Below are 19,341 nucleotides of genomic sequence, written 5' to 3'. Positions count from 1 at the left end.
TGCAGAAGTACCCGCCAGAGCTACAAACTTTAACAAGGAGCTTATTAGGCTTGCCATCATGAGCTTTTCAACTCACTCCCTCACATTGCAACCTCCCTCAACAGAACTGCCAAAAGATGTTTTCTAATGATGATTGGAATACATCTCGTTGGGCTCATAAACAAGATGGAACAAGGAACAAAAAGAAAAAGTTTAGCACTTTTCGCGCAAAAAAAAAAAAATATATATATATATATATATAAACTAAACTAAAAAAAAAAAAAATCCAACAGTGCTTGTGAAAATTGGCGAGACCCTTGCTAAGGTAATGTTGATGGTGGATGGGGAAAAATTCGCCATGTGATACATCTATGAGGCTATGGATCAAGCAAAGGAGTGAATATGAGCAACCTACAATGATAAAGTAGGTAAATATGGGTCTATTTGGGAGATCATTGATAACATATGGAACAATCAACTTCATCATCCTATGCATGCAGCCAGGTATTTCATGCACCCAAGGTATCATTACAAAGGTCAATTAGGAGAAGATCATAGTGGGATGTTCAAAGATGGTTGTGGGAGTTCTTGGAGCACATGGTCTCTTATGAGTCCGAGCAGCTTGAAATACATAAATAGATTAGTACTTTCACTAGGACCGTAAGTACATTTGGAGAAAACGAAGCAAAGATGGCAAGAGTTGTGGATCAACCAGGTAACCAATTCCACTTTTTTTAAAAGTACATGAACTAGCTATAATCTTTGTCTTTGCATGAACTAACTTTAGTCTTTGTCTTTGCAACACATTGGTGGGAGTCATTTGACAATCAGTGCCCTCAATTGCAAAGGTTTGCAATTAGAGTCCCCAACCACATTTGCAGTGCTAGTAGGTGCGAGCACAATTGATCTACTTCTCAGTGGATTCACACAAAGAAGAGAAATCATTTGGAACAAAAATGGTTAAATGATCTCATCTTTTTGCAACACAATATTCAACCAAGGTGCAACCAATTGTTGAAGAAAAGAACTTACATAGATCCCATTGTGTTGGATGATATTGATCCAACTTCAAAATGGGTGGAGACGACTCATCTAGCTGAGTTTGACATTGATTTTGATATTGATGCCATGGAGTTGTGAGGGATGATCCCAATGCAAATATGATAATAAAAACAGCAGTTGAAGGAAGCAAATCATCAAGCATGGCACATGCAAGTGCTACTCATGCAGCTCGGCTAACTCGCGCTTCTGCTAGGCCTAGGACTATTACTTGTATTAATAAGGTTGCAGATGTCCTTAAGGAGTCTAAGGAGTCCTCAAACTCTAGCCCAAATGATGTTTTTGTGAAGATCCCATGTTTAGTAGTGGTGATGATTTTGATGAGTGATCACGTGGATCAATAGAATTGTACTTGTGGTAAGTCAGTGACCCAATAGCTTGGAGCCTTTTAGCACGGTTTTTTACTCTAGAGACCATTTAGCAAGTCATTGATTATGTATTTTGTTGTTCCAATGTATTGCACTTGAGTCATTTTGACATATTCACCATTACAAGGTATATAGCTAAGCAAACTTTGCATATTATGTCTCTAAAGGTTTGAAATGTTAAAAATAATGTTTTCCATTAAAAAATAATTGTATTATGTATTTTTTTTCAAATCTAGTTCATTGAATCCAGTTCAATTTGTTCCAGTTAGATAGGTGGTCAATTCAAAAACCAGTTCTAGTTTTTTAAGCATTTTTCTAAACATCTTTGTCACCATGTACCTTGGCTTCGAATGCCCTGGAAATCATTCCCTTCATGTCTTGTTGTATCTATGGCAATGTTTGAGTTTCATATCTTTTTGAGATGTCTCTAATCATCACCCTTTATGAAACTAGTTTTTATCTCTTTATTCTCTTTCGTGTTGCTCCCAAGTTTTGTACATGATCCTACTATGTTGACTCTTGTTGGATCTAGTCCAATATCAATTGGCTTCCATTTCTCCTTTAGCTCTATTATTATGTCTTGTATCCTTGGGCTTTTCTTCAATGTTCTGGGATGTGGTCTCTTGAATATGATCAAAACATTGATTCTTAGGTTTTCTTTCTCTTGAAAAACTCATATTCATATAGTATTGGTATTATGCAAGAAAGCATGCTAGTTAAAATAAGACGAATGCTCATCCATCTTTTGTGACAACTACTTATAGCAATTTGGTAGATCAACAACAACTACAACTCATCAAAACATATTTTTGAACCTTCATTGTTTCACCTTATTTATATTGGAGATCGAGTTGATAGCTTCAATTTGATAATTCCATGAATAATTGGTCGAAACCTTCAACCGTCACATCCCCCTCCCCTCCCCCGGCCCCGACTATGCTTAAGTAAGTAAAACTAGAGAAATTTACAATAATGGCATTTCCACACCCAACAGATAGGTTTTTAAAGATATGGATGATGGCATTAAAGTAGTTTCCTCAGGTTATTATGATGAATCTAACCATATGTACAAGCTTGGGAAGACTCCTTCCTCAAAATAAAAGGGATCTATCACCATGGTTGCCAATGTAAACAACACCAGCATGCGAATGGCATCTACATTTGGGGCAAACAAAGTTTGGGTCCCTTCTACGCATATGTTGTCTTCAAACAACTAATGATATTCAACGCATTGAACCAGCTAGTGTTGTCTATGTAGGATGTGTGTGAGGGAAATTTCATCAAGAGTACTTCCATAATAATAATGTGGGACATGCCTGTCAACCCCTCAAGTTCGTTCATAATAACATTTGTGGAATTATGACATCTCACTCTTTTGGAGGAGCTATGTAGTTCCTCATCAATATTGATGGTTTTTGTAGATTTATTTGGACATACACCATTCAATTCAAGGATGAAGCTTTTGAAAAATTCAAGGATTACAGGAAAAACAAAATGAGAAAAAGATCAACAGTCTCAAGGCCAATCAAGGAGGATAATATACTAATAACAATTTCCAAACATTTCTCATTATTCATGGCATCTCTTGTCAAAAGGTTATTATCTACACCCCACAATAGAATGTACTAGTTGAACAAAAGAACAAAGCAATTATGGAAGCAGCTCAATAAATGCTTCATTCTAAGCAAATGGAGCTTAAATTATGGGGGTAAGTCATTGTTTGTGTGGAGCACATCATCAATCAAAGACCTACTCATGTTGTTTAAGATATGACCCCATATGAGAAATGATATCAAGACAAACCCCCAATTTCACATTTCATTTTTTTTGGATATGTGCATGGACCCATATTCCTAGGGAAAAGTGAAACAAATTGGAGACTAAAATTCACTATTACATATTGGTGGGCTACAACAAAGTAGACAAGCAATATCATTTATATGACCCTTCCACTCGCAATGTGATTCAACATAGAGATGATGTCCTTCATGAGGTACATACTCATTGTATGCCAAAATCTTTTTTCACTACCCCTTACAAATGATTGCCCTCCATCTCATCATATTTTGGTGGATCTCTCTCATCAAGCCAATAATGTCATTCCTTCTCTCAATCTCCTGAGTGTCTCTTCAAACACTCTCCCTAGAGATGTTAACAAAGACCTTTGAACTCATCTAAACCCACTTACGTTCCCCTTACATGTTCGAAATCACAATTGTCGTTAGACCAAACCCTGTAGGTGTTAGTCAACGATTGCATCGCCAAAGATAAGGATTCACGAAAGGCGGTTTGTCCATGTTGCGAAACACACGAGGAGCATTGGTTTACCCAATGTCCAACAATCTCCCCTCCAAGGCGAGTTGAGTGTGTACCGAACTCATCACCTGCGCTCTGATACCACTTGTTGAGAACCACAATTGTCATTAGACCAAAACCCGCAGGTGTTAGTCAATGATTGCATCGCTAGAAATAAGGATCCACGAGAGGCAGTTAGTCCATGTCGTGAAACACACGGGAAGCGTTGGCTTATCCAATGTCCAACATTACATAGGTCTTTCCTTCTATACTCAATGCCCCTTTCAACACTCATCTCACAGGGACTAAGAAACCATATGTTGTTGGAGAAAACCTCTCTTTTCATTCACTAAGTCAACTCCTCTTCCTCCAACTCATTGAAGACCACTTCCCAAGTGGTTCATATCCACACTTATCCACACTATCAATTTTTCATGCACCAACAAGTGGATCAAAGCATCATTGGGAGCCTTCTCCAAAATAGCCCTTTCCTGTCAAGGGATACTAACAAATATCCCACCAATGCCAAAGAATGTGCATAGTGTGAAGCAACCACAATCGGTGAGTATGATTCCCTAATCAATAATTGGGCATGGGAGTTGGTCCCATTTCACTAGAATAAGAATATTTTGTTAGTAACTCGGTCTACAAAACAAAGTTTGGTGTTGAGAAACAGAATGAAAAGCATAAGGCTTGACTTGTAGCAAAGCGGTTTTGCAAAAGGATGGTTTAGACAACACTCAAACCTTTCCTTTAATTGCTCAAATGGACTATACTCCAATTGTTCTATCTAATGTTACTCAACTGAAGTGGGAGGTTCATCAAATGAACATCAAAAGTTCCTTTCTTTAAGGAGACCTTGAAGAGGAAATTTTGAAAAAACAACCATTGGGATTTGTTCAAGATGAGAAAACACCATTGGTTTGCAAACTTGAAAATTATTTCCATGGGCTTAGAAAGACACATCGAGCTTGGAATGAAAAAATCTACACCTCTTTCTCAACTTTCATTTCTCTAGTTGCAAGGTTGAACATGATCTCTATATCACTATCATGGCAATTAGACCCTCATTGCTGTGCTTCATGTTGATGACCTACTTGTGATTTTTAATCCATCATCCACGCTTAAGGAAATGAAGCTACAACTATAAGAATCCTTTAAGATTATTGATTTAGGCTTACTCCACTACTTTCTCAGAATTCAAAACACTTAGTTCTCCTCCAAGATTTTGCTCTCTCAACTTCAATCTATATTGGACTTTAGGCAACACTTTAATATGATCAATTGTAACCTTATTTGAGCCCTCTCTTTTTTAAAATGAAATTTCAATCCAATTTTCCATCTCCCTTATTTGATGTTATAACTTTTTGGTCATTATTGAGTAGTCTACTCTACCTTATTCATACACAATCAATATATCTTTTGTTGTCAATAGATACGCCAATTATGTGTCGGAACCTTATGAGAACCACTCGCACGATGCCAAAACACATTTGTTCTATATCAAAGGCACTCCTCACATGGGTATCCACTACTCTGTCAACACACCTAGTCTTCTTCAAGGGCTTATTTAAGCTCGATTCAACCAATGATCTTGATGGGTGAAGATCCACTTCAAGGTACCTATATATTCTCATTCCTAGACTGGTTTCTTTGTGTTCCAAGAAGCAACAAAATATGGACCTCTCCTTGAAAAAAGCCAAATATGTTGGCATCATTCTTACTAGGAAGCACCTTGCATGTAAGTTGATGATTCTTTAATAGTAAGGTCTTCCTCAAAAACAACCCACAACTCTATTCTTTGCATCATTCTTGTTGGAAAACACCTTGCATTTACGTTGATGATTCTTGAACAATAGGTCTTCCTAAAAAACACCCCAACTCTCTATTCTACGACAACCAAAGCATTATTCAATTAGCTCATAATCTTGTGGATCATCAAAAAATTTCACACAAAATCAGAAAAATTATGCCAATCTTCATACCTTAAACAAACCAACTTGCAAACATCTTCACAAAACCTTTACCATAGACCACCTTTAGCAAACCAGAAATAATATTGGTGTGGGAGAGTTGCCATTAAAGATGTGTGTGTGACTTCTCCCTATGGCCCATGATCATCTTAAAGGGGAATGTTGAAAATCGCATAGTCTTCATTTTTTCCCATAGTTAGCCTTGTATTATTTAGTATTTATATAGGCCCCACATCTCCAATTGGGAAAAGTGCCCCACCTTTCAATTTGGTATTTTGATTCCCTCTCATTTGTATAAATCATCTCATGTGAACCACCATTCTTAATAAAGTCATTTGCCAAAGGTAATAATGAATATTACGCTCTCTCGTGTGCTTTGATTTCTATCTCTCTCCACAATGTTGTTGTGTCTAGTAACACTTCATAATGCATCCCAAGACCTCCTTTTCCTCATAAATACACATTTGAGCCCCATGCAGATACCACCTTGAATCCATAGTTAGCATGGGACTTGGTCTTGCAAATAAGAGACACCTTCCAATGATGTCATCAGATGTTTGTGTGGGGTTGCCTGCCTCATCCAAGATTTACTACAAACCAAGGTCTCCATGGTTTCCTAAGATGAGTACACCAAGTTCTTATGGGTTTGAAACTGCAAGAGTGCCCACTTCCTTGCAATATCTACATCACAATCCATTATTTTCCCCATCCTCGTTACACTTTGCACTCCACAAGGAGCCTAACAAGGACCCCTTCTTCACCCTTTATGTGAACATCTCCCATTAGTCCACTCTCGGTGAGGTCCTTCTATAGGGGGGGCTTCAATGCCCATACCATGAAAATACATGTGTCACTACAAAAGAGAGACTGTTAGGCCCCTATACTATTAGTGTAACCCCTTATTGTTATTAGTACAACCCACTTATTATATTGATGTACCCATGTAGTGCCCATATTGTTACTAGTGTGCCCCATAGAAGCCCACTATTATTATTATTGTGCCCTTACATTATTATTGTTATGTCGGTTTGATTATGTTATGACCCCTTAGACTCCTATATATAGAAAGGAGGTCTTTTCATTTGTATCATCCAAGAATTGTTCATTTATGTAATGTAAAGGAGGTTGCCCCCTCGAAGAGGCTGAATTCTAAGGCGTGGATCGTTCTTTTCCATCTTTTTGTGAGCTGGTTTCATAACATTTGGTATCAGAGCTTTGGATTCTAGGGTTTTGCTGCTCCAAACAGGTCATTGTGGAATTTTTGCTATAACTTTTTTTCTGTGACGTTTCAGAAGTCGCAAAAAAAACCCATTTGAGAAGAAATCGCGCTGAACCTTGGGTCCGAATTTCAGAGCTTTTTGCGCGAGATTTGCGGAGATATGATCTGAGGAAGTTGGTCTTTTTGCAGACTCCTGAATTACATTCAAAACAGGTGACCTGGGGAAAATCGTCATAACTTTCTCTCTGAGGATCGGATTGAAATTTCATAAGAAGGTACAAAAAGAGGACGGACTGTAGTTTCTTGTATGCGTGTTTCAGATCCAAAGGTTGAAACAGTGACTCGTGGCACGTCGTACAAGTGTGCTCTACTGAACTAGTCTATAATCAAGTCACTGTGGGAGATTTCGCATAACTCTTCCTTGGAGAACCCAATTTGGGTCAGACTTGTGGCATTGGAAAGAGGACACAGAGGTCTACTAAAGGTCGCAATTTCAGAGCTAAAGATCCGAAAGTACAAAGTTACAGTTGTTTCAAGATCGAGCTCCTAAAATCAAGAAAAAGCGAGATGAGGAAGTTTGATGGCAAGGATCCAGTAAATTGGATACTACAGATGGAGAAATATTTCGATCTACATGAGGTGCAACTGTTACAAAAGGTATGTATTGCATCTTCATATTTAGAACCAGATCCATTTTTATGGTATGAAGGGCTTTGTTCTCGTAAAAAACTTGTTACGTGGTCAATTTTCACGGAGGAAATGATAGCACATTATGAGGATACAAAGAGCAACACCTTCTTTAGAGCAACACCACAACAATTGGAAAGAGTAAAAGGGCTTTGTGACATAGTGGAAAGCAAAATTATGGAAACCAGGAAGCATACCCCTCACAACTATAACGATGGAAGTGTTGTTTCTCCTAGCCTTCCACAACCTACAAGGGTTACACCACAACAATTGGAAGACAAAAGAGAAAAAGGGCTTTGTTACAATTGTAATAGCAAATGCATTAAAGGTCATCAGTGTGCTGAGAAGAAATTATTTTACATAGAATATGAAGAGGAGGAAGAAAAGGATCAAGAAACATCAAAAGAAGAAAATATGCGCCAAGACCCCACCCCAGAGAAAGAAGAAATGAATCAGATGATATCTTGTAAAGCATTGGCAAGAATTACCACTTCTCAAACTCTCAAGATAGAAGGACATATCGAGAAAAAAAAGGTGCAAGAAGTGAAAGATCACATCGAGAAAGAAGAAATGAATCCGACCATATCTTGTAAAGGATTGGAAGAAATTACCACTCCTCAAACTCTAGAGATAGAAGGACATACCAAGAAGAAAAAGGTTCAAGCAGTGAAAGATCACATCGAGCATCAACAACAAGTTCTCCAACTTTTAAAGGATAACGCCACTTCGGTGCAAAATCAAATGAAACAACAGGTAGATCAACATTGTAGTGAAAAAAATTTTGATGTAGGTGATTGGGTATTTTTACTGCTACACCTCAAGCAAGCTATTTATGAGAAGGAAATGTTGGCAATACTACATGCACTTAAAAAATGGCGACCTTACCGAATGGGAAGACTCTTCAAAGATGAGGATGTGGAAGCATTGTTTTGTGCTATTTCTATTATCCAACCAGATTGGATAAACGAAGCAAGGGATGAAGGGAAGAAGGACAAAGAAGTATGGCCACTTATTCAAAAGTTGCAAAATATCCCAATTCAAACAATATTGCCAGAAATTGAAGACGAAGGAAAAATCATATTGGAACCTGGAGCAGTCACAGAAACAAGAACCCGACAACTACGAAATCGATCAATTTCAGAGTATCTCATCAAGTGGAAGAACTTAGCTGCCGAAGATTCCACATGGGAGGACAAGAATTTTATACAGAAGCATCAAGAACTACTCAAGCATTGAGGACAACGCTTTTTGAAGGAGAGGGGCATGTTAGGCCCCTATACTATTAGTGTAACCCCTTATTGTTATTAGTACAACCCACTTATTATATTGATGTACCCATGTAGTGCCCATATTGTTACTATTGTGCCCCATAGAAGCCCACTATTATTATTATTGTGCCCTTACATTAGTATTGTTATGTCGGCTTGATTATGTTATGACCCCTTAGACTCCTATATATAGAAAGGAGGTCTTTTCATTTGTATCATCCAAGAATTGTTCATTTATGTAATGTAAAGGAGGTTGCCCCCTCGAAAAGGTTGAATTCTAAGGCATCTTTCTTTTCTATCTTTTTGTGAGCTGGTTTCATAACAAAGACAAGGATTTACTCTACCCCTAGGAGATAGATCTTCAAATTGTGGCCTCCACATGACTTCAAATAACAAGATCAAGCCACTTAGTTTTTAGGAAGAACCTCATACAATTAAAGGAGTCCCACAATTTGTTGTTCCTTAATAATTAACTTTAATACCATAATTAAGGAGGGTTTAAATGTTTTCTCTATAGTGATGGACTATGTCATGGCCAACAAATACATTACCACTTAAATCCAATAGTTTTATATATCCCTCATTCTCTTGGGGGACTTCAATTCCCATATCAAGAATCTACGCATGTTGCTACATGGTAGCTTCAATAATGTACTCTACTATAGGGAGATAGATGTGGAGACCATAAGCCTCCACATGGCCTTAGATGATAGGAACGAGTCACTCACAGTTTACATGAAGAACGTTCTATAGCTTTGTCAAGTTTATGATATATTGCTCCTAAACAGCTTATTTTGCTACCCCTAACTAAAGAGGGTTTACATCCTTCCCGCATAGTGATGGAACTAATGCGGTGGAATCATCCATCGCCAAGTAGGCCCTCATCCTGTGCATCTAGTACTTTTGTGTCTCCACCCTTTCTTACATAGCTTCGGCTACAAGGTTGATTTATGCATTTATGGCCCTTTAAGATAAAGCAATTTATCATTCATCAGGGTTGGGATATCAAAGTTCCTTTTCTTTTCATATACTCATGCATTAGCCAAGAATTGGGTGACGGCTAATGAGTGGAGTAGAGCTCAGGCTAGTTTTTTGTCCACACATTTTTTTTATCCCATCCAATATTTTGCATTTTATCTTCGTGGCTTATGCTTTTTCTTTTCTTTCTGCTGCATCAAACTCTGAGGACAAAGTTTCTTATCACCTACTCAATAATGAGGAAATTAGGGAACCAATATTGATGAGAGAGAATAGTCAACCCAAAGATTGGGATACAAAACCAAGCAAATATGAATAGTGCTAGGCATAAATTACCATGGGCAAAAACATCAATCAATGCCTCCTATTTGTGCCCCTCCTAAACAATGGAAAAAACAGCCTTAACGAAGGTCACACTAGACTAGGATGTAATGTCCACAATTTTTGCGAGCATGGGATATCCTTCATGTTTGTCTAATTATCAACCTAATAGGCTAGTGAGAAGGAAAAGTTATTCCAGGAGATACATGGGAATTTACCCAATTTTGTTATTATTAAATAAAAAGGGTAAATAATAAATTATAGGGGAGGCAAAAAGTATTTTATTTTGAAAAAGGAACAAAAATCACCTAGGAGGGAAAATTGACTTCTTCAATAAAATAATATTAAATGAAGACCTAGAAGCTTGGAGAAGTCTAAATGAACAATTATACAAGGAGAAGGGAGCTCAATGATTGATGATTCTATTCCGCCATATCATTTGCTATTGGTGAGGAGATCAAGTGAGTTTGCTTCCGAGGGTTTCAGGTGAGGCCCTCACTCTCGCTTCAATGGATTCCTTACCAAGTTACCACCCTAGTTAGACATCTTCCATCTTCGGAGGACATCATTTCCACCCTAGTCGAGCTCTTTCTCATTGACGTTTCCTGAAGTTCTAACGAAATTTGTTTGCAGGAGATGGTTGCATTGTCATTCAGTGTTTGGCAAGGTATTTTGTGCATATCATGGTGCCAAGAACAATTGCTCTTGGAAGGGATGAATACAAGATTGAGAGGTTATTTCCTTGTGACTGAATTTCCAAAGGCAGAGATCATTCCAAGAAAGGCCGAATGCTTAAGAGGGTCAAGTATCTCATCTATCTTCAAGCTTGAAAGCCGAGTTAAGTTGCCACCTTGGAGGTCAAACAGTTTAGCAATGAGGCTATGGTTTCTTTTCAAAGGTTTGAGGGTTCCAGAATTGTTCTGAATAGGAAACCAACAAGTGGCTGAATTGTTATTGGGGCAGAAGGCCAAAATATTTTGGCAATTAGAAGAAAACTCAGAGGCTGAATCTTTGCACCAAGAAAGAGAGACCGAATCTCTGCACTCTTATTCCAGAAATTGGCATCCTCATTCGTTCATTTTATTATCTGTAGCAGACTTTGTTTTTAAGTGCATCAAGCTGTTCCATCACTGTCCACAAGGGAGGGTTTGATGATCCAAAAGTCCCAACATTCTTCCTTGAGGGACCGAGCAGTATTGTTTGAAGGAGTTTAGTGACAAGTTTCAGTTAGAGGGAGATCGAACTGATGTGCATATTCAGAGGCCATACCGCATGTCTTGAGCAGCTCCTTGGGAGAAGACACAACAATAATTTGCCTGTAGCAGTTCATTTCAGGGAGGCCGAATTGACAGTATACCTGTAGCAGCTTGTGTTTGGAGAGAACAAATAATCTTATGCCTGTGGAAGCCTTCCTAAGGAGGCCGAATTGGTTGTAAGACTATCTTCCAGTGGTATTTTGTTGATAAATGCAAGTTCCAGGTGTAAGAATTACAGTGGCCTTGTAATATTGATGCTTGCTCTTAATGAAAGCTCCTTATTTGCCACAAATTGTTTCTTCTCCAGTTTGCATACCAACTGTTTGACATCCTCTATGTTATTTGTTTAAATAGAATGTCTGTGTATTGCACTCAAATTGTTTGAAGAAAGGTATCACAGAGAATTACAAGTCTTTTTGGAAACATTTGCTTGAGGATTTTGAAATTGTGCATCAAAAATTCCTTGTAGTTTGGCTTGGTACATTACATAGGCAGAGGATAACCACCAAGGTGAAGCATGGGAACAAGAATACAACCGAAAGCAGTCAATAATCCAATTCAGTCTGTGATTCAAACTGATCTGCTCTTAAACATTAAATGAAGTGTTTGATTACAGAAATGGTTAATGTACCTTATAAAGTATGGCCCACCTTCATACGATAGGTAAGCTAGATGTCACAAAGAACTGACCAAAGCATAGATGGAGTGCCTTTGACGCTAGCTATTTGTAGATACATAGGGCTGTTTGCTGGCAAGCTGAACAGAATAGGAGAAAAAAATCCCCTAGGATTCACCCACATAGGTGGGTAACAAACACCAGCACACCCACAAGTAGATTGCACCCATGAATACAAGTAATGGAGGAAGACATCTCCAAGAAACAACATGAACTGGCTAACTTGTCTTGAAATGATAGAGATATGTAAGAAAGGATAGAAATCTAAGTTACCAGGATTCGGATACGGATACGGATACGGATCCGGATCCGGATCCGGATTCGCTAGTTTTTTGAAAATCCAGGATCCGGATACGGCAAGGATACGGCAAGTACAAAAAATATAATAATATTAAAAATATAATAAAATTAATAATAGACACAAAATCATCCATTTTTATATATATATATATTAAAGCTAAATCATTATCATTCATTTTGTGCTTTTACCATATATTCAAGTTCATCTTTAATTATCTCTTCAAATTAACAAATTGTTGTTTTTTAAATTTGCATTCATAAAACACCATCATTAGTTTATGCCCACACACCATACAAGAGCCATTAAATTCAAATATATATATAATTATAATTATTAAATTTGTAATCCTTTATATACACATAAACATTATTATATTTAACATAAAATTTAATTGAACTTAATACGCATATTAATATGTTATTTTTTAATATATATAAATAAAGAAAATAAATTATTTATAAAACAATTTTAATGAGAAAATATATTCAAATAAAATTTAATATATAATTCGTTATTATGAATATATTATTGTTTTTAATATGTATAAAAGAATATGTATCTCAAAGAAAATTATAAAACCATATGAATTAAAAGAAAATTATAAAACCATATGAATTCAAATTAAAAAAAAGGGGTAAAAATGAAAAAGTTAAAAGCTTGTTGACTGAATTACCATCGTGTCTTTCGAGGGCATAACCTACCGAAGTTTGCAGTGGCGTCTCTATGCGACTGTAGTTCCGTCAATGATAGTTTTTACATTTTTGATCTACAAATCGTCAAAGGCCAATACATTGAAGGCTCTCTTATGATAGCCTGCATTTTTTGGGAAAACCGCCCGATGGCTTCTGAAACTGCCGGAGTTTTCACGATGGTTCCCAACTTCCCATACATGATATATTAGATGTATGCGCACATTTTCATTTGCATGCTTGACAACCCAAACAAAAATAGATTGGAACTCTAAAATTGAAATATGGCAGGCAAACCCTGTAACGCGAAGATATTGGAACTCTAAAGTTGAAATACGACGGACCCTACAACGCAAAATAAAGCACGTAAAAAATCGAACATGAACCGAAATTTATCGAACTTAACCTGCAAAATAAGGCACGCAAAAAATCGAACATGAATCGAAATTTATCGAACTTAACCCGAACCCAACCCTAAACCGGATCCGTTTCCAGATTTCAACATCCGTTTCTAACAAATATTAATCCGCCACGTGCCGGTTCTTGGGCGTATTTACGCGGATCCGGATCCGAATCCGGATCAGATCCGTGGATCCGTGGATCCTGTACCCCAGAGGGTCGGATCCGGTAACTTAGATAGAAATACATAAGAAAGGGGGAAGACCCCTATTTATATCCATAGATAGGCAAAAAACCTAATAAAACCCTAACCAATGTTGCACTAGTCATTATCGGGATAATATCAGCACGAGGAAAAAATCCTAATAATTGGGGAAAAAATGGCAATAATCGGGAAAAAATCGTTTGGTACAAAAATATTCATTTTTTTAATATCTAAACCATCTACAACATAAAATAAATACATTGACATATAAATATGATAAAAGAACTAATATATAAGATGTTTAATATCATTTCTAGTGCTAAAATCACACATAACAGTGAATCATGTCTTGAATAGTAAGTCCTGAATCCTAAGTCCCAACTCAGCCTCAAAATATCAACAAAAAAATATAATAATGTATCTCATGAGTAATAATGTCATATACAATGAAATGAACAAAATAACTAAAGTCTAATACTATTGATTTACTCTGCCCCTCTTGCGAGAAAATGCCATAGCTTTCCCTTTCCCTCTAGATGTAGATGTTGGCGTTGGTGGAGTTGGCAGTGGAGTCTGTTGTGCTCTAGAAGCTAAAGAACTAGGAGTAGGAGCTATAAGAGGTAGACCACATCCTCTACTGGTGGCAAGGGTAGCCCGGGCAGGTGGTGTCACCTCCTCCTCCTGTTCTTTGGCCTCCTCCTCCTCCTCCCCCTCCACTACATCCTGCACTAACCAATCATCAGCAAACTCCATGAGAGGCCTCTTAGCCTCAACCCTCCATGCAGCAGTGATGTCAATCCCATCCAATGAAATGGCCTCCATATCATGTGTCCTCTCAAGTTGCCTCACCCACAATCGAAGATTGTAGTAGACGTAGACCATGTCATTAAGTCGCTGGGACTCCAACTTGTACAAAGACCATGAAACAATAATTAATAATAATAAAAATATATTGTTTAATGAATTCAAAAATTTATTTGGAAATTTGCAATATTTTAAACTTTTAAGTGTTAACCGTTGCACTTCTTGTTGTGTATTTTTTCAAATACACTCCAGTTGCACTCACATCCTGAGGAGCTACATGTTTGGTTGAGGACTCGAATGGCAAGCTTTTGCAGAAGGGGTAACCAAGCACCATACATTCTCCACCATGCATTTACAACAAAATTACAAATAAAATTTTAAATAAACATAAGAAAAAGATGGAATTTGAAGAGACAATGAAAATTGAAACAAAGTTACAAACTAAAAAATATCTTGCATTTTAATTGTCCTATCAGTCACAGCCATGTCAAAGCCAAATGTGCCACCTGCCATCCTATATGTCTCAATTTCTTTAGAGACCTTTGTACGTTCTGTTGGAGATTGCACCATCTTCTGGACACAGGATAAGAATCCATCCATGATCTCAGCATCAAATACAAACCCACATGCGTAAGAAAATGTGGGGTTCAGAAAAATCCCAACAACATGAATGGGACGATGGAATGTGTTGTTCCATCGTTCATCAATCACTCCCCATAGGAGGAGTTGTCTCTGAAACCCCTCATCTCCCTTATCATCATAGTAGGCTCGAATGGCTTCTTTGGCCCTGTCCATGGCCTCATACAAATAGCCCATTGCGGGCTTCTCACCATCAACTAACCAAAGAACCTTTACCAAAGGTTCAGTAACGGCGCACACCTCCTGCACTCCCGCCCAGAAGTCTTCCTGGTATGAAACTAGTCTGCATACGGCCTCCCCCTCTGGTTTGCGGCTCATTGGCAAAGCATGCCACTCCTCTGAAAGAAACATTCTCTTCACATCCCACATAGAATTCAAGAGGGATTGAAGAGATATGAAACTGGTGGCAAACTATGTAATGGCGGGGCGCACTAACTCTTTGTTGTTGGTGAATCTTCTCATCAAGCTAAGCACAAATGTATGGTTCTATATAAATTTTGTAATGCTTTTGGATGACTCAACAATATCTTTGACAAAAGGAAATTTTCCCTATGTCCTCCAACATCAAATCAATACAGTGTGTAGCACAAGGTGTCCAAAATAAAGTAGGATGTCTGTCCATAAACATCTTGCCAGCAACAACATAATTTGCAGCATTGTCTGTTATGACTTGGACAACATTTTCTGCACCCACCTCCAAAATAAACACATCTAGCAAATCACATAAAGTTCTTGCATCTTTGATTTGTGCAGATGCATCAATAGATTTGAAAAACATAGTCCCCTTGGGACAACTAACCAAGAAGTTTATAAGGGTTTTCCCCTTTTGGTCAGTGCAACCATCTGACATCACAATGCATCCTTTTTGTGCCCATGATGCCCTAAAATCCTCCAATCTTTTGGTGCAGTCAAGCTTTTCATTTTGAAGAATCTGACCTCTCATGTCATGATAAGAAGGGATTTTGTACCCTACGCCAACAGTTGCAATAGCATCAAGAGTAGGTTGGAAAAATGGATTAATCCTTACAATGCTAAAAGGAATATCACTCCAAAGGAGAAATTCTGTCAGCAACTTGTCAGTTTGTTCTCTCTCAGTTTTTTTTAGCATTGAACCAATAGATGGCTGTGAACCAGGTGTGGTTCGAGGAACAAAAAATGATGAGGTAGTTACCAGATTGGTTGATGCTGCAAAAGAACCAATGGCACTTTCTTGTTCAGCTGACTTTTTTAGTTGCCTCTTCATTTCTTCTTTGGCCTCTCTATTGTGGTTTAAAGTTTCCAATGCTTTCATGGCTCTTTGGATGAGTTCAGGATTTGTATTTTTGCAAGGCCCTACATCAAATCCAGGGATTTTTGCAAGGTGATATTTCAATCTGTACACCCCCCCCCCCTCGAACATATGGTGCCCACACAACTTGCAAGTCAAGTTTAGTCTATCATTCGAAGCATTGGGTTCACCAAATTCCCAGAAAGGGTCCAATTTCCTTGGCATGTTTGGTTTTGAACTTTGAAGTTGAAAACTTGAATGGTGTTTCGGTGAACCTATGGGAAAATAAAGATTACAATTTAGTATTTACAAGTTACAAACTTACAATTTAGTATTTTACTATTTACATTGTACAAAAACTAAAAAAAAAATTATATACAATTTAAGAAACCCCATTCCAAACCCAACCAAAAAACTTAAAAAGCAATACATTGGACAAATGTCAAAAACCCCATTCCAAACCCAACCAAAAAAACTAAAAAAAAATTACATTGGACAAATGTCAAAAACCCCATTCCAAACCCAACCAAAAACATTGAAAAAAAACAAAAACAAAGTTACAAAACAATGAAAACAAAAAACATTGGTGCCCATACAGTTTTTATGGATATAATTTGTCTCCTCCTTAGCTCACTCTTCGATTTTCTCCTCTAGGTAGTTGATTTAGCTCCAAAATGGCAAAATCTCCAAGCCTCCAACACTCCATGTCTCCAAACCCCACCGCGCCCTCTGCTGTCCAAATGAAATAAAAAAAAATCGCGTTTTTCCCTTTAAACACGTGCTGCCAGAGCCTCCCACGATAATTACCGAAAAAATCGGGCAAAAAAAATTTCCGATTACTACGCGCGATTTTATCTTTTCTTTGAAATTATCGCGATTATACAATAATATCGCGATTAGTGCAACACTGACCCTAACTAAAGACTAAATATCTAAGTCACTAAATAAGTCATTGGACCCTTATTATACTAAACTGGCCTATTTATAAATATAAAACTGTTACAAAATCATAAGCTTTCAAACAAAATGGTTTATGCATGTAAACTTTAAAGCCTGATGCATAATATGGATATCCAGGTGAGACGCAGAACATTATCAATCTTCCAGTCGTGAATATCATGTATTTCAATGGTCTTGCTAACATTTTGTTCATAGAATCATGATGACGAATAAACTGTTCCCAATTGTTGCCTTTGAAGCAATGCCAAAGCCTAGAGTTAAATATATTTATTGAAGAAGCAGAGCTACCATTTCATGGACACAGTAAAAGAGAATCTGCACTCAAATTAACAAATTCTATGACAGGCAAGGCTTTGATGGTTACTAGTATAAGATTCTTTAGTTACATGAGCAAAAGGACAGTTTGTAGACAGACATTGAGTATCCAGTAGATCATAAAGGAAGAAAAACATTATTTGAAATATGTATTGAACATTAGTTAATAAGATAATAACTAGACTAAATTTTCAAAATCAACGAAGAGAATAATCATTGCAACAAAATTTATTTAAGAAAGAATTATCCTTGCAAGCAATCTGGGGTGTCACCGAAAATAAGAGATTGTCAAATGTAAGAAAAACATACACATACACAACAATGTGAAGGACAACCACCATAACAGTCCAAGATAACAGCAGTGGATTATTCTTTCGGAAATACAGTTATTCTTCAGAGCTTCAATATAGGTTAATATCTTCAAATTTTTACCAATTTTGGAAGTTTTCAAGAAGAGAGACATGCACAATATACAGGGAAGAATATGTAAAACGGATCTCCTGATTCTGGTAAATATAAGATTGACAATGAGATAATTGTGTTCAATATGAGGTCCATTTAATTTTGTTGCAATAATGAGCACCAATGACATTTATAGACATTGAACATTCTCATCATTTTAATTAACATAACCAGGTAAGAGCACAAAAATTAATAATATAAATTTGTCGCCATAAAATCAAAACTGACCTTGAAGCGAGCATGCAAACTAAGTAAGATGTCATTTAATAATGATGATGACCAGACAGGATCTGATAGCTCACTAGCGATGATTGATTCAAGTTCATCAAATGACTCATTTGGACTCTGCATCCATATTAAAGCCTTTATCACAGCAGCCCGGACATAGACACATTCACATGCTATAGTGGTGCGCACTGCCTCCATAAGTGATGCTAGCATCCGCGCAATAGTCTCTTTACCTCCTGTAGCTGTGGATGATGGTAATGAAGCAACTTTTCCCCGAGCAGCTGCAATTCAAATGTTAAAGAACATGTTAGTTAAATTGGTACAATCATACAATGCAGTTGTACAGAATCCACAAGGTAAAAGGGACCAGTGATAGACACAATATATATTTACATCTCCTATGATAGACAAATTTCAAAGTCTATCAGCAAATCTTATAAGAAACATGCTTGTGTCCTAATAAAGATGCACCTCAAATTCATTATACATTCTTAGTGACTACAGAGCCACAAAGTATATTGCTCCCAACCAATTTTTAGTTCTGATCCTCTTTTCTCAGCAGACAACTTGGCCACATATTATGTGATCAGACCTCAAAAACCCCATTACAGTTTGTAACAAACAGTCCCTGTTTATATGTGTGTAGACAATATATTTGTAGTTGTATAAATGTATTGATATATAAACAATTGATAGAATGAATAAGAATGATTGAATATTACATTGAGGCCCCTGTTATAAATACCTAGGCAGGTGCCCTTTTGACTAATGGACATGTCTTTCGGATAAGACACATCTTTTCATTAACTAATTAACTTATCAATATTTATTACATTATCATTATGTCCATAACATTGCCATCCCCTTAAAATTGCTTTGTTCTCAAAGCAAGGATAATGAGGGATAACATAGGTGAAAAAAAAATATTTTCCATGACGAGTCTTCTCGAATTAGGTGTTAATCTCTTTCCTTGAAAACAAAATTAACTTGATT

At 37.1% G+C, this 19,341-nt stretch overlaps 1 protein-coding gene across 1 annotated transcript in view; it reads right to left on the bottom strand.

The window, feature by feature from the left end:
* The window catches only part of LOC149168163 (SH3 domain-containing protein), a 275,430-nt gene that overhangs the window by 101,469 nt on the left and 154,620 nt on the right, over positions 1-19,341 (bottom strand). The window contains exon 13 of the mRNA XM_089424839.1: positions 18,349-18,629. Coding sequence (XP_089280965.1) covers positions 18,349-18,629 — 281 coding nt within the window. The remainder of the gene's footprint in view (positions 1-18,348; positions 18,630-19,341) is intronic.

The sequence above is a fragment of the Pinus tabuliformis genome, chromosome 4_2 (genome assembly GCF_031772625.1).
Source record: "Pinus tabuliformis cultivar Carrire ecotype Pingquan chromosome 4_2, CPIR1, whole genome shotgun sequence".
In the NCBI taxonomy this organism is placed as follows: Eukaryota; Viridiplantae; Streptophyta; class Pinopsida; order Pinales; family Pinaceae; genus Pinus; species Pinus tabuliformis.
The sequence above is the reverse complement of the archived record's forward strand: the minus strand, read 5'-3'. Positions and strand labels throughout refer to the sequence as shown.